Source organism: Protopterus annectens, chromosome 13.part0 (genome assembly GCF_019279795.1).
Source record: "Protopterus annectens isolate FY-2018-M chromosome 13.part0, PAN1.0, whole genome shotgun sequence".
Classification (NCBI taxonomy): domain Eukaryota; kingdom Metazoa; phylum Chordata; order Ceratodontiformes; family Protopteridae; genus Protopterus; species Protopterus annectens.
Genome location: NC_056747.1, coordinates 564,390,999 through 564,418,320, shown reverse-complemented (window position 1 = coordinate 564,418,320; position 27,322 = coordinate 564,390,999). Strand labels below are relative to the sequence as shown.

Here is a 27,322-nt window from a genome sequence, read left to right as displayed (position 1 = left end):
AACTAGTCCATTTATTTTGAAGAAATGTGAGGTAACAAAACAATAAAAAAATGCCAGATGTGCCTATAGCTGAGCTACAGTTTAACAAGGTGAGTGCATCTGCCCGTAGGTGAGCAGTGGTTTAACAGGTGCAAAATGAGTGCCCGTAGGTGAGCAGTGGTTTCACACGCTGAAACTGTGTGCCCCTTGCTGAGCTGAGCGTACTATGCGTGCTGACAGCCAAATGAGGCGCAAGCCAGCGCAGCCGTTCTTGTGAGCTGCGCACCGCGCCAACAAGCTAACCAACGGGCAACGTTGAGCAAGCTGTAACAAAACTGCCTTTACACAGACACACCCCCTAGCCTGTCTAGACAGTCATAAAATATAAAAAGCAGTGGCCAGGTTCGAACCCAGGATACCATGCACCATAGTCAAGTTACTGAACCACTAAGCTACAACAGCTGTACTCAGAAATGCAGTAATAGCAAATATATAGGAATGAATAGAAAGTGGAGCATGACAAAGCAGGTTTTGTGAAGTAGATACAATTCCAAAATGGCCAATCACAGATAAGTGCGGGAAAAACGGCATATATAATCCCCATAGGCGGGAATACACAGCATAAACGATTGTAGAACTGACTTGCAGCCAGAATGTCAGGTGTAGGTGAGGGTAGTTACTTTCAAGCACAGAGGTGGGGCGTTGAGGAGTCCAGATACATGGTCTGGCTCCTAGTCCACAATCATGAGGCCCAACTCATGCAGGACCAGGTCCTGTGGGGAGCATATAGGGCTGAGGCATGGGACCGGTTGGCTCATGATCTCACCAGTGCCACAGGGATTCCAAGGACTGGTGAGCAGGTCCGTCACCACCATGCGGACCTGAAGAGACGCAAGCAGGACCAATTGAACCTTTGGATCCAGGAGGCCCGGCAAATGCCCAACGCCCCACTACTGAGTAAGTTACATTTAATTATGCATGTAAGAAATTAAATTAGCTGATATTATGGAGATGTGTATTCCAATATTACTTCATTTATATTACAGCTGCAGGTGTCCGTTCTGTGAACCGCAGAGCCTATGGCGATAGGCTGGTGCAGTTGCGCCACCAGGCAGGTCAGTAATCCACTCCCAGTAACTGTAAAGAAATATAAAAGTATGACAGTTAGCAAAAGAGTGCAGTGTAGTCACTAAGTAATAAAATGTGCAAGTAACAGTGTAAAAGTGTTTGCAAGTATTGCTTGATTACAAAAGTGTGTTGCAGTCTGAAATCCAAACAGAAAAAATGAAAATGTCTGAAATAAAGATGCCCCACCTGCAATATAGTGCACAACCTGCAGCAGGCTGAAAAGTACAGCTGCAGAAGATGAGCAACTCACATGTGTGAAATATATCCCTGTTGAAATACTGAAACATGACAGAAGTGAGACTGCTTGAAAGGATTGTAATAACTACAAGTAAAACATGTCAATAAAGCCTAGAAGTAAGTACCACCCTGAATAGTAAAATGAAAACAAGTGAGAGGGTGTGAGAAAGAGTTATGAATCCACCAATAAAGTAGTAATAACCCCTGTATAAAGTATACTGCAGTCAGTACAGAATGAAATGAATGTGACAAGTAGAACCAAACTGCGAAATGTGTCCAAAGTGTTGCTGCAGCTGGAATGTGTATCCCAAAATCTGGATATGTTGCTCTCAGTCTGCAATATGCAGATAGTATGATTGTCTGAAATATCAAACATCCACAGTTATCTATAGCTATACAAAGCAAATGTAGCAGGATGATGTAACTGAACAAAGCCAGATATGAATGTGTATGAATAACAATAAAATGTATATTGATGTAGCAGTAACAGTCCTATCACCAAATTGAAGTAGTTATCATACAGGAAACTGTAGTTAGAACAGTAGTGTGTATATATCTGTAGCTATTAGAAATGTACAGCATATGCATTGGTATTCGAAGGTGTTAATAATATTTTCTTCACCCCACCCTATAACCACATATAATCCATTCCACGTGAAATTGCTATGTGCAATCACAATTAACACCCCTGGACATTTGTCCTGATGGGTCATAAATATTTGCATGTCCGTTGATGCATCTGCCCTGTTCATACATCCATACCTGATGACCTGTTGCCATCAATCAACCCTGCATGTTGTTGGACTGTGTATTGCTGTTCAAATTATGCATGTGTTATGCTTGCTGTTCAATGGTGTGAATATCTAGGTGTTTGGTTAATGGGAATACTAATGCATGCTGTTACAACTAATTGCGAATGGTATTGTACGTTACTAACCCAAACTGTCATGACATAATGCAAAACATAGAACGACAGGGAAGGCGGGTTCCAGTGGACCCACCTCTCCCACCTCAGCTGGCGAGTGCACCTGGCACTAGTGCCCAGTCTGGACCCCCCTCCGGTGACCCTGTGCCACCTGCAGGTGGAAGCGCTGCAGGGGATGGGGTCCGTCCCTCCTCTGCAAGCGTGGCCGGAGGAGAACCACCACTCACCCTCCGTAGCGTCCGGACTGTGGTGCGTAGGGAGATCTGGGACTCTGTTCTTGAGCCCCTACGCCAGCTTGAGGCACAGGTGGCACAACTTACGGGCATGCCTGTTGCCCGGCCTACACAGCCCCCAGCACAGCCCCGTCCCGGGCAGTGAAGGAACAGTGGCAACTGCCCATGGGTGGGGATATCAGTTCCACTGTTGCCATCTGTGGGCTCATGGGCTCTGGATATCCAAACCTCCGTCCCCGTCAATTGTGTAACCCCCCCACACGTGTCATACACCGCCCCTGTATGCGTCTTGTTTGTCTTGTCTGTTGACCTACCCAACCTACCTCCCCAGCTATACCGACTTCCTTCACCTGACATACCACTCTCACCTGAAAAAAAAAGGGCACTCTGTACCCACAAAAAAATTACGCCCCATACATAGCTGCCCATTCCGCACATATGTCTACCAGACATGGAAACTATCAATTATAATTGGCTGAACAACTAGTATTATTGTTGTCCTTACACCTCTCTCAGGGGTGGAAGGTATCAAATGTCACACCAAATTACAAACATATGCACAGCTGTTGCTGATGAAGAAATGGGCAGCTATGGGCCTTACCTACATCCCTCCTGCAAAACCCAAGCTTGGTTCCCTACTGTCTTACCCTCTGTGACCCCTTTTTCACCACTTTCCTGTCTCCCCATTTTCATTTCTTTCTAAGAAAATAGCGCGGGTGAGCGCAAGAGTAAGCACGTTTAAGCAGTTGTAAGCGGGTGTGTGCGGAGCTAAACGCCAGTGCGCATGCGTGAGCTCCGCGCAAATCAGCGCTAACCCGGTTAAAACTGCTTAAAAGTGCCCTAGTCACTCTGACTGACAGGTCCTGTAGTCAGTTCAAAAGCAAAATAAAATCCCACTGTCAGTCCCGAACCCAGGACCTTGGAAACAGTAGTCTGCATGACTTACCACTAAGCCATGACTGTTATACAAGAACATTGTGCTAAAATAAATATATCATGTAATAGTAGGAATGAATGTAAAGGGAATATAGGATGTGTAGTACACAAAGCATGTCATTTAGAATTACTGTCAAAACTAGTGGATTTCCATAATAGTAGTGTGTGAACAGAAACAGCCATGCTAGTTGGTAGCTAGTAGGTAATAACGTCACTGTAGCACCTTGCAAGCCACACACATACTCACAGCAGGATAATCACTGCCCATACCCCACAACTTGGAACACATCCGGACCAAGTAATAAAATATGTGGAGCAAAGGGCCAAAACCAGGGACACATTACAAATAATGTTACAACAAACTCAGACAGTTCAGAGAGTAACAGGTTCTGCATTTTGTGGGATGTGTGGAAGGGTACGAGTCTGAAACTTGAATGTTTGTCACTATATTCTGACTTGAGCCCAGAGTGATTTGCCATAAAAAGCTGTGCATGAGACATTGACCAAAATATGAGGCAGAAATGTGGACAACCTGCAAATATTTGTACAAATGAGAGGTCTGACACCACCATATTTGAATAGTTAAGAGCCTAGACATAGCAACAGTGAATGAGTTACAGGGATGCCCCACAGACTCCATGTGAAATGTACAAACAGTAGGCAGAAAGGTGTAACAACACATGCAATGGTAACTATGGAGTCCTGAAAGTATGCACCACTTGCATGGCACAAAAAGTGTAGTAATACATATGCTCATACTAACCCACACTCACAATTGCAGCATACCAGACAATTTAATGGGTGTACCCCACAGATATGTACCATTCCATGAGGCAGATAACAGATGCACCTGAGAGTCTCTCGGGCCTGCACAGCAGCATACTCAAATACCCTAATAGATGTCAAGGCCCACACCATGTCCAGACCACACTGCATGCTGTAACACCCTAGTAGATATAGCAAGCATTCCAAGGTGTGAATGTACATGGAAAATAGGAAAGCCACAGCAGAACACTACAGTCAGGACACCTAGCGGGCATACAAGTAGTGACTGTAAAGGGCAAATATTGAAGCCTTAGCAACAAAGTGCAAGCAAAAGTGCAAGGAAAGCACAAACACACACATTAACAGTAGTAGTAGTTGTAGGTGTCAGTGTACATACACAGTTAGTACAGGAAACTGGAGAAATTAATGGAGGAATGTTAATCTACAACACAGCTGGAAATATCAGAGAGATACCAACCTTTACACTCACAGAACATTGTCCACAGCATACCAGCATGGTCCCTGCCCTTAAAATCTGAAAGGGCTACGTCTATCTCACATACCTTTTTATAGCACTGTTCTGAAATCACAGTGAGAATTGCAATCAGTACACAACTGGCTGCATGCAATTAGCAAATGCTGGCTAACAATTGGTGCAGAGGCCATCACATGGACATATGCAGATACCTACAAAAGTATGCTGTACTCCCAGTCCACACATGCAATACTTTCATTGCACCCTGAGGAAGACGTGAGAGACAGAGAGAGAGAGAGACAGAGAAAATCGAAATTAAGCAGACACAAACAAAACTGTTCAGCAAAAGCCACCTGAAAGCTGACAACTGGAAAGTGGAGCAGCAGGACAGAAAACCAGACAGCAACACAAGCAGCTGTGACAAACACAGGTAATGTAAAGTAATACTATAAAGGTCTACATATTGTGAACCCTCCATATGTGTCATTGGTCTGTATCCATATGTATATGAAGATGTGCAAAGGGCAGGGGACATACAGCAACTATCAGTGAAGGCTGTACATACATTTGTATGTGAGAGCATCTATGTGCACTTATCAATGTAGGTTGACTGTAGGTTGTAGTGCAATGTACAAAGTAGGTTTCACAGTTATGTATGTTTAGCAGTATGTTAGTGTGTGTATACAGTATGGTAGACAAACATGTTGATATACCTGTCTATCATATGGATACGTATGTATGTCAGAATATTTATGTATATATATATATATATATATATATATATATATATATATATATATATATATCATATGCATATATGTATACATACATACATAGAGAGAGATGTAGGAATACATAGACAGATGTACAAACATATATATATGTAATACACACATACAGATATAGATATATGTAGATACATATACATAGACAGACTGATCTGACTATCTACAGGTATGACTGTATATGACGACCTCAACACCCCCTGTCCCACCCACTCTGACACTCTCACCCCCTCTGTGCCCCCCCTCCATATCTATAGCAATATATGTACATCAATATACATATATGTGTATATGTATACAGACATATATATATATATATATATATATATATATATATATATATATATATATATGATAGATATATATATATCTAGAGAGAGAGATGTATATATATTCTGAGTGAGGCACATGTGTACAGATGTATTGCAACAGGTTCCTGGTGACAAAGGCATGGAGTGAACACCAGTGTCAAAACCAGAGTGCCATACCCAATTTCAAATCACCTACACCAGTAACCACCAGATATGTGATTGGCTGCCCACCACTGGATGTATCAGGGGTGAACAGGGTCATACATGTGTACAATAGTGCCCCCAATGATATTCACAGTAGCACACTATTCCTGGAATACCTGCACATGGTATGTGTCAGCAGACATGGTGTGTCAGCTATGGACATGTAGGTCAGTGTACCCCTCCACACCACATAATGGATGCCATGGTATGTACCTCACATGACAGCTACAGATATGGAGAAGGACACAGTGACATGTACAACACTGTGACAATGCACTCAAACACATTACCAATGCACAGTGACTGACAACACCACAGAGTACACACATACTACCCACATAGAGGTTACCACGCCTGGATTTACATATGTAAGTCACACCCATGACAGATGCCCCAACAACCATAGTAACACCTCACACCATCCACAACCTAAATTACTGCTGTGTGTCGTACATGCCACTGCAATAGAGAGCACATGTGGAGGTAAAGGTTCCTACCCACAGATAAGACATACCCTGCAATAAACCACACAGTGTTAAGAAGCAAGACTCCCCATGAGTACATCACACATACCCCTGCTGAATGTTAGTCAGATAGGTAATATGCCATATGAGTCACCCTGTGTAACTGTGTGACAGCAGCAGGTACCATCACACCACATGTCACAATGGTCAGGGTAGCAGAACAGTATGCTGCTGTAGTCCCAGGGGCAATAGCATATTGTATAGTATTGTATTGTATTGTAATGTAATGTATTGTGTTGTATTGTATTGGTATGTTGAGGTGCCTCCTTCGTGGAGTGGAACCACTGCTGCTGTGCGCCAGTGTACAGGTACATATCATGTAGTCAGGCTAGTGTTACATAGCACTTCTATATGTGTGTTTAGCTCCTGTCAGCGTTTATGTAGCATGCAACTGGGGATACCATCAGGTCCCAGTCATGTTGTATATTCTGCTTTCCTGAGGGCGGCTCTCACCTGGACATCTGTGATGACAGGGAGGTTACAGTCAGCTGGGATAACTATGTCTTATTTTGGGGGAGAGGGTGGGGTGACACCTGCACTGAACCTGTCTGCCACAATGTTGTCAATACCTGTGGTTTCAGTGAAATATTTGTTGTTGTGTACTCACTATGGGCATAGAGGAGGGATTCTGACCAGGTTGCTAACATAACTGAAGAAGGCCTTCTGGTTATCTGTAGTGTCCCACTTGCTTTCCCTCTCAAAGTTTCCCATGGATGTTTGTATGATGGAAAATAGATCCTTACTAGTGCTGCTCAGACATGCCTTCCCTTTATGGAATTATGCTCTGTCTTGCAGTAGCTGCCATCTTTTGTAATACAATCCGTCTATGGCTGGGGTCCACCAGACAGGATGCTGTCCCTTTGTGGAGAGTGTCTTGGTCATATATGGGATTGCATGATCCATGCATTCTCGGAGATGTCTGTAGAAAGCATGTGTGTAGGGGTCAGCATTGTGGGTTGTGTCTTCCACTAGCCCAGTGGGCTGAAAGGATACCATGTCACTGTTACAAAGTGTAAAGTTTGCATCTGCAATGTTATTCACTATAGTCGTTTGTGTTGGTGGTGGAGGTGGGATATGTATATCCAGGGCAATTAGTGTGTGGTCAGCTCACAGTAGTTGATGATGTAGGCCATACAGTACCTACATACAAACCCCCAGAATGAGGAGGTGCTCTGGACCTGAATCAGTGTTCTGACTGCTGGGGTTTGGTAGTATGTCGTATGGAGTGTGCCAGGTACTGTTGCACAGTTGCTGGCTGAGCACTGATACCTGGCCATTTACATGTGTATCCACCAATAGATAGACAGACAGATGCTATATATGTGAGATATGTTGCATCATAACAGTCGAGTAGCATGTGTAGTATGTGTTCCAAATTCTGCTGACATATATTGCTGATATCAGGTTATGTTCTTTTTCAGGTACATGGCTCACCCGCGAAATCCCGCTTACTCCGCAGCTGAGGATGAGGAGATACACCAGAGCCTGGTGTGGGATTATGCAATACTCTTTTCCCGCACCAGCCAGAATCAGCAGGAGAGGGCTGCACTGTGGCAAGACCTGGTCTGTCAGGTAAATGACATAGGCACTCATAATAGGACATATGAGCAGGTACGACATCACTGCAGTGATTTAATCAGAAATGTCCGTCAGCGTGCGTCTGATATCCACAGGCAACAGGTCGCCACATGTGGTGGGGTGGCTACACATCCCCCAGTCACCAGACTGGAGGGACTACTCATGAGTGTAGTGGCTCCAGTCCGCCAGCAACAACAGCAGCAGACATGCATTATGATGGAGGCTGGAGCCACGTAGCAGCAAGACTATGAGCGTGCAGGTAATATGCCATATGTATAGTTGACTGTTGTGTACACTGGTAGTTAATGCATGTGTGAGGTGTGTCCTTGGTTTGTGGCTGTCACCATAGTATTTAACGTGCAAGTGTGATATCCTCAATATTAGCAGCTGACCTGTGAAAGGCGACTGTTGTACTACTGACCTGTATCATACTCAATAACAATGGCACAGTTGTGCCCACTGACATTAGTTTCTTCACGTCTGCAGGTCCCTCTGGTGTACCAGCAATGCAGCCTATCCATGCTGGTGAGTGTGTATTGACAATACCTGTAACAGTCTTGATAGTAATAGTAATATTAGGCTCACTTAGTAGTGCTCTTTGTATGCATGTAGATGTGTCTGTGTGTTGATATCATGCATACTGAGTAGTGTACAATTGTGTGCAACTGTGTGCATGTGTGCACCCGTGCACGTGTGCATGTGCGCATGTGTGCACCTGTGCATGTCTGGACCTGTGCATGTGTGGATGTGTGCATCACTGGTAATGTGTAGACATTGTAAACTGTGTTTCCTGTTTCCCTCCCACAGGTTCTGGTGCTGCTCTGGTGTCATGCAGCAGGGAACCTGAATCAGGTGCCATGGGTACTGAAAATGATGACATCTGTGTAATGGCACAGGAAGGTATGCCAGGATGCGTCATTGGTCAGCCGATTGACAGTACACAGCTGTCAACCCCATCAATGCGCACAGTTATCCTGCCAATACACCCTTTGTCACCAATGTCCCTAGGTGATGGACAGCATACAGTGGGCATTGACCAGGGTAATGTGGTATCTGTGGCACATACCTCCCCACACAGCAGCCATGGGCATGGCCCAGAGATGGTACCACACAGACAGATGTCCAGGGGTTCTCGTGGGAGCATCCGTGGGCGTACTGCCCCTGTCAGACGTGCCCACAGAGGTCTTACAACCTCAGCTATGTTTCGGGCTGTCATGCAGGCACAGTCACGTATGGAATGGTACACCAGACAGGGTCTGAGGGAGCTGACAGCATGTCGCACAGCCATGACTGACAGTATGCGTGACATTGCGGCTGCCATCCGTAATTTCACCGATGTCATAGACAGACGTTGTGGGGACATATTAGACCGGTTCCACAACTACATGCCCATGAGCCAGGGCGATGGTGGACGGTTGAGGTGTCGACGTGGGCGTATGCCAGCAACAGCAGCAGCTGGCAGTCGTCGCGGACGACAACAGGGCCTCGGCCGCCACCATAGTGCCAGCAGCAGCCCCAGCAATGCTGGGTCTGTGCTGTCATCAGACCGCCCCCAGGAGACCATGTGCACGTGGCTCTGGCCAGGCCCGACAGGGATCTGTGTCCAGTCAATGAACACCTTCTTCTGATGACAGTACCCAGTCTGGGTTGGTACCGGATACGGTCCGTAGCACCCCTGCAAGGCACAGGTACCGTGTCCGTGGCCAAAGACACTGATCTGTATGACCTGGCAGGTACAGTCTGTGGCTGTCCACAAACACCAGTATAATGAGGTGGAACTGTGTGCATCCATACACACATGCGAATTGACAACACCTAGGGCTACCGCATACACGCACACACTGCATCAACATTGCCCCACCTTCTACTGCTGTCCCTCACCAACACACGTACATGTCAATCGGTGGCTGACTCAGGCATACCAAGTTCACACCCTGTGCATATGATGAAACTGTGCCACCTCCTGCAATCTGCAACATCAGTGCAGGTACAGGTTAACATGTTGCTGATGCACAGGGTGACTACATAGACGTGTAGTAATAGTATCATGTTGTTAACAGTAATGTGTGCTGAAATAATTGTGGGTATATCACAGCATGCCTGATGCAGTAAGGGTGTGATTGTCATGTACTGTTGTCTACACCCATGTTAAGTACCATAGTGTATCATCTGCACATGTTGGCATACTGGTGGTAAGGATGTCAACAGAAGGCTACATACATAGGTAGCACAGGGGATAAGGTAATGAATGTATTAAAACGCAATGATGGACATGTAAACTGCAAGTGGCATGTTGCCCACACTGGACTCTGCAATGCGGATGTTTGAGGATGTTGATGTGTGTGCAGTACTACACGACTGGTACAGGACACACAGGAGCACCCTAGCACTGCAAGCTCACATCTCATACCATGCTAGACAGCCCCAACACACAAAACTAACTGTCACAGGAGGGAGAGTCCCCATACATGTCAGGGATACTGTGGTGGCAGGCCAGGTAGCATACATCCTACTAAGTATGGAACCACTGAGTGAAGGCTCAGTGTCTGTTATTTGACATGTGCATTACTGCAGGTATGAGCACATGGGTTTCCATCCAGTTATTGTACATCCTGACAGTACATGGTCTGTACACTTGTGTGCGCTGAGACTGGACCCTAGCCATCTGACCTGTGCATTTCCATGTACATGTGCATAGTGCCTGCATATTTGCAGTGTTACCTACTGGAAGTGGTACAGCTTGTTTGTTGTACAATGGACTACATGCAGCCCTGCTTACTGTAGCTGTGTTTGCATGCATGTTTGCTTGCAATTACCCTGGAATACTGATCCCACCTGTAATGCATAGTTACAGAGCTTCTGTGGACTCCTAGTGACATCTGCATAGCTTACTATATGTATGTCCATGTCTCACTTGACAGAATGTCACTGTTTGCCCTGTTCACATGTACGTTGCCTGTGACACATTGCATACGACTTACCTGGCATTTGTCCACGTGAGCAGTCATATATGCTACTGCTAACTAATCACAGGCACTACACCCTCACATATTCATCTTCTGTTGAACCACCTGCTTCACTAGGGACGGCTTGCACCTGTCACCCCTGGGCTTTCAGATATTGGCAAAGGCTCTTGCTACCCCCATAGTGCCTGTTAGGCAAGGCTCAAATGACAACCCACCTTCATAGGTATCACAAGGGATAAAAAAACTAAGAGTAATGCTACCCAACGCCAGAAGTCTAAACCTCAAGATGCATGCACCCGAAACTCTCCTTGGCATGGAGAACATCGATATCTGTGCAGTAACAGATGCCTGGTTCAGGGCTACTGAGAGCACCCCAGCACTACCAGGTTATACCTCATACCATGCTTTCAGCCCCAAAACTTGGAACGAACCACAAATGGAGGGGAAGTATTGATATTCATCAAAGATACCCACACCTCCAGGTTGGTGGCAAAGCACCAAGCATCAGAGACTATCCATGTGCAACTAACAATGGGTGAAACTGCCTTCCAGGTTGTAGCCTGCTACAGACCATCCTCCCAAACCCAAGAACTGCACTCGGCCATCCTGTGAACAGTGGACATATGAAGGTCTCTCCAAACACCATTATATTGGGCGACGTCAACTACCCAAACATAGACTGGAAGCATGACTCTAGCTCCAACACCATAGGCCAAAGATTCCTAGAATATATGAGCTCAAATGCTATGGAACAGCTTGTTACCACTCCCACAAGAAGGGGAAACGTACTGGACCTGATCATCACCAACATGGGGACTCTATGCTCCATACCAGAAGTGTATCCCTCACTGGTAAGATCAGACCATAAACTAATCACCCTGGATATTCACATCCCGACCCCAACCCCTGCCCAGAACACCACAGTGAACAACTTCTCTAAAGCAAATTCACACTCCTCAAAACTGAGGTGGAAACCTTCAAAGCCCCCGGGCCTGTGGAAACTACAGACCAGACCGCAGATTCCTCTATAAACGCATTCTATGGACACCTTCAGGAATGCATGGATCATGTGATCCCGAATAAAACCAAGACCCAATCCTCCAAAGGCAGACATCCTGTCTGGTGGACCCCAGCCATAAACAAACTACACAATAGAAGGAGGAAGCTACTAAATGATACAGCAAAATCCCAAAAAGGGAAGGCATTACTGATCAGTATTAGCAAATATCTACAGGCACTCATGAGATTGTCTAAGGCCAGCTTGGAGAGAAATTGCACAGGACACTAAGGATAATCAAAAGGCTTTCTTTAGTTATGTTAGGAACCTGGGTGGTAATTCCCAGATATGCTCAGAGGTAGTCCAAAATGTCAATAGAAACACCAAACCCACAGACATTGCCAACATTCTAGCTGACAGGTTCAATGCAAACTCCCCCCCCCCTCCACACCGAAACTGCAAATATGTATCCCAGCAGAGTTCTGCCCCCCTGACATCTCAGATGCTCAGGTAAGAGCCGCCCTTTCCAAAGCAATACACACTGCATCAATGGGACCAGACAGTGTCCCGGGCTGTGTCCTACATGAACTCCAAGACGTGCTACAACCAAACATAAAACTACTGTTCAATCCCAGCCTTACTACAGGATATGTGTCCAAAGAGTGGCATACAGCAACAGTGGTCCCTCTTCAGAAAGGTGGTGCCTCAACGGATCCTGGACACTATCGCCCCATAAGCCACACTAGCTCGGTCTGCAGAGCTATGGAAAGGATCATCATGGACCACATAAATATAGATAATGGGGACCTACAGACAATGGTTCATACCCAGTTTGGCTTTAAGGGCAGATCCTGCCTCTCAAACCTGGTTGATTTCTTGGAAACTGTCACCAAGACCATTGACGAGGGGAAGGTGGTCCACACAGCCTACCTGGACCTCGCAAAAGCCTTCGATACAATATCCCACTCGGGCATTCTAGAGAAGCTCACCAGCTTAAATATAAGACCCTATGTCACTAGATGGATTGCACACTGGCTCAAGGACAGAACCCACATGGTTAGAATTGCTGGAGCCATGCCAGACTCCAAACCAGTTACAAGTGGTGTCCCACAAGGCTCAGTCCTGGGACCTCTCTTGTTTGGTATATATTTATCGGAGGTACAGGCCAACACGGAAGGACTGTGGCTGACCAAATATGCAGATGAATGCAAACTGGCCGCCATAATCGACTCTCCAGCCGACACAAGCATCTTCCAAAAGGGCCTCATAGAAACAGACTACTTGTGCCAGAGCCATGTCCTCCAGCTGAATGCAAACAAGTGTATAGTCATCCCCTTTGGCAAAAACAAAGTGCCCACAAAGTACCACATAAGTGGTACTCCATTACGTACAGAAGAAGTAATTAGGGACCTGGGGACTCAAGTTGATAGCAATCTCTCATTTGACAACCACGTGGCCAAAGTGGTTAGAAAGACATTTTATACAGCCCACCCCATCATAAAGGGATTCACTTCTACATCAGGGGAGGGCATCGTGCCTCTTTACTCATCCCTCATCAGGCCCATAACGGAGTACAATCCCCCTGTTGGTATGTACCTTACCAGACACCTGCAGCAACTGGAAAGACCCCAAAAGTACCTCGCCAAGAGGATCAAAGGGATCAAACAGATGCCATATGCTGACCGGTTAAAGAAACCCCAGCTCTACTCAGTGGCATACCGCCTGTTCAGAGGCGTTCTGTGCCTAATGTATAACGCCATGTCAAACCCGGAATTAATGGGCATGCTGCACCTGAGAATATCCAAATCCCATCGGGCTACACGCTTGAGAGACCCGAGTCTCAGCATTGAAATAAATAGGACTTGCTGGAGGGACAGATTCATAACCCAGAGGCTCACTTCACTCTGGAATAGAATCCCAGTCCAGGTTAGGCAGAGTCCCTCATTGACTCTCTTCAAGAGGGATCTTGATGAGTGGATGGGACATTGTAGGTTTACCCCGGGTATCACTTGTGTCACTGTTAGACAGAGGCACAGTATACTAACCTCGGAAAAGGGCATGGCAAGATATATTTACAATGGATGGCGACAGCCAAACACATTCTGGCTAGGTTCTTAAATGCCCTAGGGCAGATAGCCTAGTATGAACCTATGTACCTTGTTCTCCATTGGCCCTATGTGCTGTTAATCACCATGGCAATCTCAATACTATGGTAGCATGTGCAAAGGTCAGTCACCTCTATGGTACAGTTGTGGAATATGTGGGTCATGTGGCAATGTCACAGCTGCCACATGTACACAGTCAACCATCTCCCCTACACATGGACGTACAACACATGTATGAGATGGAACCACATAGCCAAACTGGGGACGAAGCACTCTGAACCCAGTACTGGCATAACCTGTCAGGTGGCATGCAATACTACAGTGACTACAATACCAGTCTGATGTAGACCTACACTGACAGCAATACAAGCACGTGAACACACTGGGCCATTTGTAGAGCCTTAGAATAGCATCCTGTCTGAGCGGCACACACCTCTGCAGCTGGCACACAGGCATACGTTATGCCTGAACACATCACGCATAACACATAGCACACAAATCCTGTGTGCCAAACAGTCACAGCCTGTACGGCTAGACAACACACCTGCCACAGTTGTGTTAGCTACCTTTATTGTCTGGTACAGTGTGGTCACGCTTACCAGGCTGGACAAGGTGAAGGTCACAGTGATATGCCCGTGGGGCACTATGGTCCACCACATAACACAAGCATACAGGTCAGTCAGAGGCATGGACACATATGACTCAGTCATTGTCCATGCCACATACCTTCTCCTGCTGTACTTGTAGGGTGCTGACATCATCAGTGTTTAGAAAGGGGAATGTGCATCCTGCAGTGTGTTTTCCCAGTTGCCAAAAGGGACATTTCCTTCACACAGACTTGCACACACACCAAACCCACTCACGCACACACTGAGCATTTGCAGGATTCAAACCCCTACCTAACTATGTTATGACACTCGAGACAGACGCATTAGCAGAGCGCGCTATTCGTATTACTGGGAGGTTTCCCTTCTCCTGCTGTACTTATAGGGTGCTGACATCATCAGTGTTTAGAAAGGGGAATGTGCATCCTGTAGTGTGTTTTCCCAGTTGCCAAAAGGGACATTTCCCTCACACAGACTTGCACACACACACCAACCCCACTCACACACACCCACACACACACTGAGCATTTGCAGGATTCAAACCCCTACCTAACTATGTTATGACACTTGAGACGGACGCATTAGCAGAGCGCGCTATTCGCATTACTGGGAGGTTTCCCTTCTCCTGCTGTACTTACAGGGTGCTGACATCATCAGTGCTTAGAAAGGGGAATGTGCATCCTGTGGGGAGGCAGACGCCAAGCACACTCTGGCTAAGCTGTCATTCCCTAGGGCAAACAGCCTAGTGTTGACCTCTACACCCATATGTTTAATTGTCAAATGCACATTATTTGTTGCTGATAGACTGTTTGCAGGTCTTTATTGCCATAGCATTCCCTGTTTGTATGAACAACTTGTGTATCTGTGGAAGATGTTTGCATATGGGAGGGATCCACTATATCACGTATGTCTCTGTAGTCATTTAACTGTGTGCACTGGGCAGATTGCTGTAATGTGGTTGGTTCCTGGAATAACACGTACAAATACCAGATATGTGTGGCCAACTGCTAAACTGAGATTTGGCCTAAGTGTGTGAGCATGCCCAGTTCAGCCTTCCCATGGCATGTTGTCTGACATATGTCTCATTTATCAAAGTGTGTGAGCATACCCAGTGTGAGCTTTCCATATGTTGAACTCTGCAGCCCACCACATTTGTGGATGAGTGTGAACTTCAGCAAAAATCTCCCGTTTATGGCTGTGTGTTGTGTGTCATGTTGTGTAGCTACTGTCCAACTGCTTTGTGTGTGAACACAACAGGGATTATACTGTGCCTGCAGGGTTTGCATACAGTTGTCAACATCATTTCATACTGACCTAACACTTTAGTACTGTATAGTGTACTGGTTCAGTACTTTGACTGTGGTGGACAGTATCCTGGGCTTTAGCCCCATCACTGCTTTACATTTCCATAGTGAGCACAACAGCCTGGTTAGGGGCCAGTTGTGCACACCTGACCATGTTGCATTATGTTCAGATATGAACTACTTAAACCAGGCTTGTCCAACATTGGTAGTGTATTCCACAACATAGGTGTACATTTGCAAACACTAGCGATGTGCCCTAGGCCATTTCTAATGCTAGTCGGAGAGTGTGTTTGTCCTTCGACGCACATTGTAAGTGGAGTTTGCCATGACATATGTCATGGTTAGTATGCTGTGCCTCTGTCTACCTGTGACATAACAGTGATACCCAGGGTAAACCTACCATCTCCCATCCACTCATCAAGATTCCTCTTGAGGAGAATCGATGAGTGACTCTATGGACAGCCTGTACTGGGAGTTTACTCATGGGTGGGGGTGGCTTCTGTGTTATGGATCATGCAGTACAGCTTGTCCTATGTATGTCAGTGCTGGGGTTCAGGTCTCTCATGTGCATAGCTCACTGCCATTCAGATTGTACAAGGTGCAGCATGTTTACTGATACCAGCTTGGACATGGCTTTATACATCAGGCACAGCTTGCCTCTGGGTGGGCAGTACGGCAGTGTGTGTAGCTGCAGTTTGTTTAATCAGGCAACACATGGCATCTGTGCAAGCTCTTTGATACTCCTGGTGAGGTACTGTTGGGGACTTTACAGTTGATGGAGGTGTCTGCTGAAGTACATCCCTCAGGGGCTATTGTAGTCAATTGCAACATGACTGCAGAGCCACAATGACCTCCCCTTATCTAGATCTGACAACCTTCATGATTAGGTGGGTATATGGTATGTTTCTGTAAACACTACAGCCACATGTTTGTCCAATGCAGGATATCTATCACCTTGTGTCCCCAGGTCTCTCATTACATGTTAAGTACGTAATGGGTTAACACCCATGTGGTAATTGGTGGGCACTTACTGTATATCCAAGGGGGTTGACTATACACTTTTCTGCAATTAGCTTGCTGACATGGCTATGGCACCAGTTGTCTGTTCCTATGTGGCCCTTTTGTGGGATGCTTGTGTCAGCTGGAGGGTCACATATGGTGAGCAGTTTGTAGTCCTCTGCAAACATGTTCAGACACAGTCCTTCCATGTTGGCCTGTACCTATGGGACATATATACCAGATGAGGGAGGTCCCAGGACCAAGCCTTGTGGGATGCCAGTTATATCTGGTTTGTAGTCTGACATGGCTGCAGCATGTCTGACCATGTCAGTTCTGTCCTTGGTCTGGTTTGCAACCGCTCTACTGACATAGGGGTTTATATTTAAGCTGGTGAGCATATCTATAATGAACACGTAGGGTATTGTATAGAAGCCTTTGCAAGGTCCAGCTACGCTGTGTGGACCACATTGCCCTCATCAATGACCTTAATGACTGTTTCATATGAGTCAAACATGTTTAGGGGCAGGATCTGCACTTAAGAAAGCCACATTGGGTAGGGTCCGGTGTCAGTAGGTCGTAAATATCTTTATGTCTGCGGTACATGCTGATCCTTTCCATAGCTGTGCAGACCGAGCTTCTCAGGATTCTGGGGTGGTAATTTTCAGTATCCATTCAGGCAACACCTTTGTTGAGAAGGACCACTGTTGTTGTACACTGCTCTTTGGGTACATATCCTGTGGTAAGGCTGACAATGAGCAGTAGTGTGATTTGGCATTCCATTCATCTTTTTGTCCATGTTGGACTCAGCCCAGGACACCATCTCATACCATTGCTGCTATGTGTTTTGCTTTGTAGATGCTGGCTGTTACCTCAGCATCTGCAATGTCAGGGGGCCAGCAGTCTGCTGGGATAGATATTTTGCATTCGGGGGGGGGGGGGTTTGCACTGCACCTGTCAGGATGTATGTTGGCAATATGTGTGTGTGTTTGGTATGTTGTTTGTAATATTTGTGTGATTCAGAGCATATATGTGAATTCCCAACACGGTTCCTAACATCAGTTGTGGAAGCCTTGGGATTATCCTTAGTGTCCTGTACAATTTGTATCCTCATAGGTTCATACTAGGCTATCCACCCTAGGGCATTTGTAAGCCTAGCCAGAGTGTGTTTGTCTTTCGCCACCCCTTGCTATGTGAATATTATGGCCATTTATGATTTGCTTTGCTGTGCCTCTGTCAGGACGTGACACAGTGAAGACCCCCCAGTGTAACTCTATGATCATCCATCCACTTGGCAAGATTCCTGTTGAAGTGTGTCAGTGAGGGGCTCTGCCTAACATGGAGTGGGATTCTGTTCCAGGGTGTGGGGAGCCTCTGGGTTATGTATCTGTCCCTCCAGCACATCCTATTTCATTATGTGTTGAGGTTGCCATCTCTCACTCTCACAGCTCCAATGGCTTTGAGTTTTCGGGGGTGGAGCATGTCCATTACTCCTGTGTTGGACATGGCCTTGTACAACAGGCATGCAATGCCTCTGTGTAGGCAGTATGTGACTGCATTCAGCTGGGGTGTCTACAGCCAGGCAGCATATGACATATATTTGAGACCCTTTATCCTCTTGGTGAGGTACCTTTGAGGTCTTTCTAACTGCTGCAGGTGTCAGGTAAGGTACATCCCAAATGAGGCATTGTACTAGATTATGGGTGTGATAAGAGAACAGTACAGGGGCACAATGACCTCTGTCGACGTAGATGTGAATCCTTTCATGATACGGTGTCCAATATAGACACAGTCTTCCTAGCCACATTGGCAATGTGAGTGTCACATAACAGGTTACTGTCCACTTGTGTCCCTAGGTCCCTGATTACTCCTTCCATACATAATGGTTTACCACCTATGTGGTAATTTGTGAGTACCTTGTTTGGTATTTGGTGGGACATTCATACTGTCCAGTGTCTTCAGGACGGCTGGGTGGGGTTTGTGTTTGTGAGAGTGTGGTCTGTAGCATGCTACAGACTGTACAGCAGTCTTGCCTACGGGTAGTTGCACATGGGTGGACTCCAATGCCTTGTGCATTGTCGGTTACCTGGACATATGGGTGTCTGTGCTGAATATGGATACTCACCCTCCTTTTATGTTTTGTTCCAGGTTTTGGGGCCATGACACATGATATGTGGTATAACCTGGTAGTGCTGGTGTGCTGTCACGAGGCTTGCAGCAGGTTTCTGTCACTGCACAGACATCAATGTTCTCCATACTGGGGATGGCCTCGGGAGCATGCATATTGGGGTTTACACATCTGGCATTGGTCAGCATTACCCTTATGTTTCTTTCCACTTATGTTTTGTAGGGTGGTGGGTTAGTCTTTTCAGCCTTGCCTACGAAAGGCTCTATGGAGGTGGCAAAAGCCTTATCCAATATCCATACGCCCAGGGGTAACAGGTGCAAGCCATCCCTGGAACAGCTGCGTGGCTTGTCAAGCTTGACATCCCAAGCAGACAGACATTGGATCCCCTTGGAATGACACCAGTAATTGTGCCACTTGTTATAACTGATCATTCCGTGTTTGTACTGTGGCATCATTCTTGGTGAGGGAAGGATGCTGCAAATGGTCAGTGTCATACCGGCCTGGACTACATAATCGGAGAGCTCATCTATGTCTCTTTTCATGTAGTCCAGGGATGTACATCTCAGGTCATTCACACCAGCATGGACTATGACTGCATCATATTTCTACTTGCTTTGGGGTGACCTGCATACTTGTGTTATGTGGCATATTGTAGCAGCCTACAGGCAGCTTACTGTACCCGTTCACTTGTTCAGTCTGGTGTGCGGGACAGCAGCGTCTCACTATGGAGTCACCTATTACAACTGTATCAGGCATGTTGTTTCTCCTTCTGGCCTGTGACTGTTTGGCACACCAGCTTTGCGTACTATGTGTTGCATGTGCTATGTTTGGAGGTTGTTAGATTGGGTGTCTGCTTTGGAGGCCTCTGTTGGTGTGGTGTGTTTGTAATTCGGGCCTGTGTTTAAGTCTTTGGTTTGCAGTTGTGATAGGTCTACGTGGGGCTGGGTTTGTGGTGTGTGTGGTTACCTTCTCCTCCTGACTAGTTTTGGGAGTACTGAGTTGAGGGAGCTCAGCCTCCAGTTTGGATAGATGGTTGCATCTCTCACATATATTTGTATTTCTTGAGGGGAGTTGGGGGTTGTCTGTGTACTTGGGGCAGGTGTAACATTGCCTCAAGATTCACAGATTCAACTTGTTGTGGCTGGCCTTAGTGGATTGTATGTGTGGACATATTTTATTGCCATACTACTGATCAGTGATTACTTCTTTTTTTATGTTTGCTCTATCATGTAGTAGCTTCCTCATTCTCTTGCATGGTTTGGGTATGGCTGGTGTCCACCATGCCAGATGCCTGCGTGTATGGCATTGTGTCTTGTTTTAATTTAGGATTGCATAATCCAAGCATTCCTGGCAGTGTTCATGGAATGGCTGTATTACAGGTTCTGAGGTGTACCCATATTTTGCACCTGCACAGGACCTTTTATGGATTCCACATCAGTTTGGAGGAGTGCAAATATTGCTTTACAAATGTTTTTCACTGTGGTTTTCTGGCCAGGGACTGTGGTCAGGATTTGTATATCCAGTGTGATTACTCTATGGTCTGGTTTTGCCAGTGAGCAATACACTTCTCGTCTTGCCATCCAGTACCCATGTTGCTGATTATCACATCCAGTATGCTTACCCCTCTTGTGGGAGTGGTACATTGTTCCTGGGCATTTTGGTTTAGGGATTCTATGAACTTTTGTCCCACAGTGTTGGAGCTAGTACAATGCTCCCCAGTCTATGTCTCGGTATTTTCAGTCACCAAATATAATGTGGTTTGGAGGACTTGATATATTCATGTATTCCAGCATAGGCCAGGTGCAGTTCCTGGTGTTGGGACGGTAGTCTGTAGCAGGCTATAAACTGGGGGGCAGTTTTACCCACTGTTACTCGACCATGGCTAGTCCATGCTGCTTCTTGTTGTGGTACCAACATGAGGGTGTGGTTATCCTTGACAATTATTGCTAGTCACCCTCCTTTTGTAGCTTGTTCTATGTTTTGAGGCTGTACAGCACAGTATGAGGTGTAACCTGGTAGTGTTCGGGTGCTGTTGTGAGCCTTGACCCAGTTTTCTGTTACAGCACAGATATCAACATTCTCCATACTGGGTGTGTTTAGACTGAATGCATCTTGCTGTTTAGACTTCTGGCACTGGGTAGCATTACATCTAGGTTCTTATCCCTTCTGATACCTATGGAGGTAGGTTTGTGTTTTGAGCCTTACCTATTCAGGGCAAGCTATGGGTAACAACAGCCTTTGCCAGTATCCATACGGCCTGCACTGATAGGTGCACGCCAGTCCTAGCAGGTGGGGCATCATGTCATGCTCAGCATGTCATCCCAGGCTGGCACACATTGGATCCCCTTTGACTAACTGCGATACTTCAGCCAATTATTGCACTTGATCATCTCATTGTCATATTGTGGCATGATGCTTGGTGAGGGTAGGATGTTAGTCACGGTCCTCAGGTGTGCATATAGTACATGGTGTTACATTACTTAACACATGGCATTCATGCCTCAGGTGGTGATGCAGGTCTGCCTCTGTCGGATGCACATATTACACTCCCTGTACATGTTTGTGAGCAGGTCATGTCATTTTAGGCATCCCTGTTATTATTTGAGTGAGTCAGAGGGGGTATCATTCCCAGGGTTCCTACTGAGCCAGTGTATGTGCTATGCGTTGCCTCTTTGCCAAGGCAAGGACATACTGGGCATGCCTCCTTCGGCCTACTGGGGCAGGCTCAGGTTGTTCCTCCTCCGAGTCACGCTCTGCCTGTGATGGCCTTGGTAATGGTGGGGGGCTGTTTGGCCCAGCCCTATGCTGGTCCTGCTGCAGCTGTTTTCGCAAGATCATATTATGTAGCATAGCACATGCCATGACAATTTGGGTACATGTAATTGGTGTTTACTGCAAGGCTCCACCAGATGTGTCCAGGCACCGGAACCGTGACTTGAGCAGCCCAAACACACACTCTATTACATTACGTGTTTGTGTGTGTGCCTCATTATGGCGTTCCTGTTCAGGTGTGTGTGCGTTTCTGATGGGTGTCATCAGCCACGGCTCCAGTGCATACCCTGCATCCCCCACTAGGTGTCCGTGTGGGATGCCCCCACTGGCAAATGTCTGGTACAGCTGCGTCAAATGCCAGATGTGGGAATCATGGCAGCTCCCAGGGCAGTCAGCACACACACACGACCTGGCAGTTGATGGAGGGGAAGCCCTTGCGGTTAATGTAGGCCCTACCCCGCTCACCGGCTGGTGCTTTGATGCATATGTGTGTGCAGTCTATTGCACCCACTACCACAGGGTATTCCGCTATTTGCTGGAAGAGATGCATATTGCTGGCCAATACCTCACGGGCATTGGGGAAATATACATAATCACCGACATGTGCTGACATGGCATCCTGGAACTGGTGCAGTACCCTGGAGGCTGATGCCTGTGATATCCCCATCATATCACCAGTTGGTCTCTGGAAGGTACCTGTTGCTAGTATTCTTAGGCCAACACATACCTTGGTTTCCACTGGTATGGGTTCCCCTCTGTTGGTTCGGTGTGTGAGGCGTGGCCTGCACAGCTCCACTATTTGCTGCAGGAGGTCTCTGTCCACTCTATAGCGCTCTACTATCTCCAGCTCATGTAACCCGTGGCAAGTGACCCTGGGCCTGTACACTCTTCTCCATCTCCTCACTGTGGGTTGTCTGGCACCATCTGCATTGTCACCACCCTCAGCAAGTCGCCTATGCCTCATTATGACAGCTATGGCAGCCCCTAACATTTCTGCTCAGAGTTCAGCTTTTTCAGTTTTCACTTCTAATAGCTTACTCCTGTCTTGCAGTGTCTCGTGAGAAACATCTTGCACTGCTGTTTGCAGATTTTTAAGTGTTGGGCTGAGCTACTATTCTGCCTGTGTAATTGCCTGCTTCTAATTGTTTTCACCTGCTAGCTCCAGCAGTATTCCCTGCTAGCTTCCTATTAATTCTGTTGCTTCCTTTTTCCTTTCTGTTTCCTCAGGGGGGAGCAGCGTGTATACCAGCAGAAACACGCTCACAGTGGCTTACACGCGCACACACATGCTCACATGGTTCAGAATCTGCTTATTCAGGTTAAAACGCGTGCACACCCATGCAAACAGTGTTAAACATCTACCAACACGCTCCCACATGGTCAGTCTGCCTTACTCGAGCGCACACTGTCTGACTCGAGCTTCATGGCACGCACACGTGTGCATGCACACCCAGCAAGAAACTTTGGTGTAGGCAACAGTGTACACCTTCCATTTCTTGACTTTCCCATGCTTATGTTGTGGCACTCCTCTTTCACCTCCAATGAGCTGCATTTCTTTCTGCCATTTCCCCCTGTGATGTCACCTATCTCCTACTCTGTTCCTCCCCCTTCTGTAACTCTTACACTACTCAGAATGTGCTCATTTGCTATGTGACAGTGGAATTCAGTATCCTAACACTTGCATCAGATTGCCTAATAATGCTTAGTTACATCTCTTAGACTCAGCTTCCCCCCTTAGCAACCACTAAACGGTGGCCATGTTGTTTTTGGTCTGCTGGTCCCTGCATTGTAAATCCATGAATTGCATAAAACCCACATTTGTAGGTTTATAACCTTCACTTTTATGTTTTTATATAGCGCAGCCCGTTTGCGTGGGGCTGCGCTGGGTTTAAACATCGGCGATCGCCGAAAAAAAAAAATTTATATTTTTATTACTTTTGCATCAGGTTACCTTGCCAATGGCCACATATTTGGCCATTGGCATGCTGCCTGACACATATGCACCCTTTATTTGGAGCTGACATGGCTCCATTGTGGTTTTTGCAGAAACGTACTCAGTTGTCAACTGAGTACATTTCTGCAGCTAAAATGGCTCTTACACGGGCTGTTTTGGGCTTCCTGGATCGCTAATCAACCTCATTTGCATGCTATTCGGCTGTAAGTGAGGTGATTAGCTTATCTACACTCACTCCGTGTAAGAGACGTTTTAGCTGGTCTCTTACACGGACTTTGGGCTGTTCCTGGATCGCGAAGGCTACATGGAGTCTTACACTACTCTTAGACTCCGTGCAAGCCTTCGTGAATCCTGCCCAGTGTAATGGACTCAACAGTACGATATATTTGTGGAAGACAGCCTTTATTGTTCTGGAATTGCACCCTGTGTATTTCTGCTGGAGAAATCTATAACAATGCTGGCAACTTTATGTACTCTTATGTCTCAAAACTCTGGAACTCTATCCCTGTCAAAATTAGACAAATACAAAAATTAGTTAATTTCAATTCCCACTTAAAACAAAACCTAAACAGCAACTAGCTATGCTCATGTACCTCACTTAGGTAGCTCCACCTCATCCTAATAACATCACCCTTTACCTATCTACCTCTTCCTTCCCACTTCTCCTAGTTTTACTTCTTCTCCTCCTTATTTCTCCTACAACCTCTATCATCACACCACTTGTACGCTCATCTACATATTCTACCAGGCATCCTTCTAAAATTATCACAAGCTCCCTCCTTTGTTCCTATTTCTTTAATAATCAGATTGCTGTATTTATACCAAATCATGCATATTATCTACAACCGTATGTATACCTAAAGATGTGTGTAAAACCTAACCATGCTTATTATCTAAAGCATTACATCTGTAAACCTTCCTTAACATGTGCAAATATCTCTATGTTTTTTGCTTACATATTCTACTAATATGCTCTATGTAAGTTATATTATTGTGTCTATATAACTGTATGCAATTTCTGGAGCTTTTCTCCACAGGCCTTCACTGAAAATGGGTCTCTGCCCAGTCGATTTTCCTGATAAATACAAATAAACAATAATAAATTATAATATAAGAAAAGTTTTTTTTTTTTACTTTATTTAAACCACACTTTTTAAATATGGGTGTTACTGAAAAAAATACCTACTTTTTCTGCTATTTTAGGGGGGGGGGTCACCAAAGGTTTTTTTTTTTGTTGTTATTGAATTAACTGCATATCTGTGTTGTACTGACAATAAGCTCAACAGTCATGCGTGTCTAGCATACAAAACACATTGAAAGCATCCTGAGCAGACGTATGTGAGTCATTCAGGACAGTATCCCTGTCCATTTCTTAAGTATGTCATTTATTGCAACACATTTTTTTTTTAACTGGAAAAGTCTAGGAAGAAGAATAATTTATTTACAACGGAAACTGACTTTACTCTGTTGTTAAAAGTGACAGTATTGCAATGCCATCCCTAGATGCAAGTTATACTGTTAGCTCCTAGTTGCTTTAATTTTACTAACCCAGATGTTTTACATTCCCTGCAGTAGTGTACTGTCCACTTGCTTTCCCAAGCTACTAAATCCATTGTTTAGTCCTATCTTATGTTCTCTACATACCTCTCAACTGTCCCCGATTTCCAAGGATGTCCCGGATTTAGATTCCAAAATTTAGCCCTGTCCCTCACAATCCCTCCTAAAACTGGTGATTCTTGGAGGAACGGTGGTGAATGATACTCAATAATGGCAGTAAGTAGGAGTTTTAAGTTTCTTTTATTTCACAAAATGTACAGTAATTAACATTCTTTTATTCTTACAATGTCTCAAGTTAATAGTATTAGTATTTTACAAATGTCCCCGTTTGTCCCTGATTTTTTCTGAGTCAGTCCCGGATTCTGTTGAAATAAACCCTATATTATTTGAGAGCTATGTCGCTGAATTCATTTCTGCTAACATTCAAGACCTGTCCATTTTTTCAAATACTGTCGCACTCTATTAACTCTTGACACTTTTCCCCGTCTCTACCTTGTGCCATCATTAGCAACGTCATCTACTTTGCCCAAAACACCACCACACACAGACACACCAACTAATCAAACATGTATTCCCCAAGCAATATACAGCCTAAAAAACACGCAACAGCATTTATTACCTCTGGGCACATCTTGTTCTTCGGGGTCAGTACGACAGCTCTTAATGTAGTAAGTAATGTCTTACTTCCAGAATCGAATCCAAAACCATAAACCAATAAAGGTCAACAGCCACACATTAAGAACACTTTTAAAATATTATTAATCTGGAAAACTGACGTGACAGGTGAATGTGAATTGGGCTTGGCATGTGTTTTCAAAAGTATAACATCTCTGCAAATGTAACGATTGCCATCAAGTGTAATCAACCCCTTTTCTCCACAAATCGCCAAATGCATTATGCGCAGACTGAAGTTTTGAAATAAAGTAGGGGACATTTCACAGCTACCGAATCAACACGCACGAGGCATTTAAGGGCGAAATCAAAGTGTATTGACCTTGCTACTACGCATCTGATGGGTTAATGCACTTCAATTTCGCCCATTTATGCTGTAAAGGAACAGCATTCTCTACTCCGTACCTGCTGGACCTGGGCTACTGACAGTTACTTAACCTAGCAATAATTGCATCTGCATGACTCAGTGACCCTAACTTTCCCAAGTACCGCTTGGAGCACTCCCATATACTAGTGCCCAAAACCCATACACCAGTCTTTTTGTTGGCTGTTAATACTCACGCTCCGCTCCTCCAGTTCACAACTTTGTTTTTGTAGCAAGCAATCTCAAAGCGTTTCCCTCCTTTCTTCATCCTCACAACGGCCACATTTGTGAGGCGAATTTGATTAGTTGGCGTGAATATAGACATATCAACTAGTATTAACTCGTGTCAAGCAACTCCTGAAACTACTATAATTTGTTTCCTATAACACCGTTCTGTCTATGCTTACGCGCTGTTACATCACCTTTTCACTGCGTAGTTTGGGTCAAGGTTTGCCTGAGTGCGCATCTATCAACACGTAAGTATGCCTTCCTATGTAGTTCGGTAGGGGGCTGTGATGTGTTTTTTTTTTACCTGTAATAGCCTTATGTATCTACCCGAGTTTTTTGTCACTTACATATTATTTTTAGTTTTATATTAATATTAGTGGATGCGTACTATGTTGAAATTTGACCTTATTAGCCTGAGGTCGTTGGTGTCATTTCTTTATCATTTATTCACAAGTAATGTAAAATACGGGTGAAATAAACTGGGACCAAACTAAGCGTACCTATCCTTTATTTTTTTCACTAGATTGTGTTTTACGGGAATACATTTGAAACTGAAACCGGAAGACGACGGAACGTCAAATACATTACGCAAAG

At 45.4% G+C, this 27,322-nt stretch overlaps 1 protein-coding gene across 1 annotated transcript in view; it reads right to left on the bottom strand.

Annotated features, from left to right (window-relative positions):
• Positions 1-26,947, bottom strand: part of SBDS (SBDS ribosome maturation factor) — a 471,306-nt gene extending 444,359 nt beyond the window's left edge. Inside the window, exon 1 of the mRNA XM_044054206.1 lies at positions 26,698-26,947. Within this exon, the coding sequence (XP_043910141.1) occupies positions 26,698-26,825 (128 nt within the window). The 5' untranslated portion in view covers positions 26,826-26,947. The remainder of the gene's footprint in view (positions 1-26,697) is intronic.
• Between the last annotated feature and the right edge of the window lie 375 nt (positions 26,948-27,322).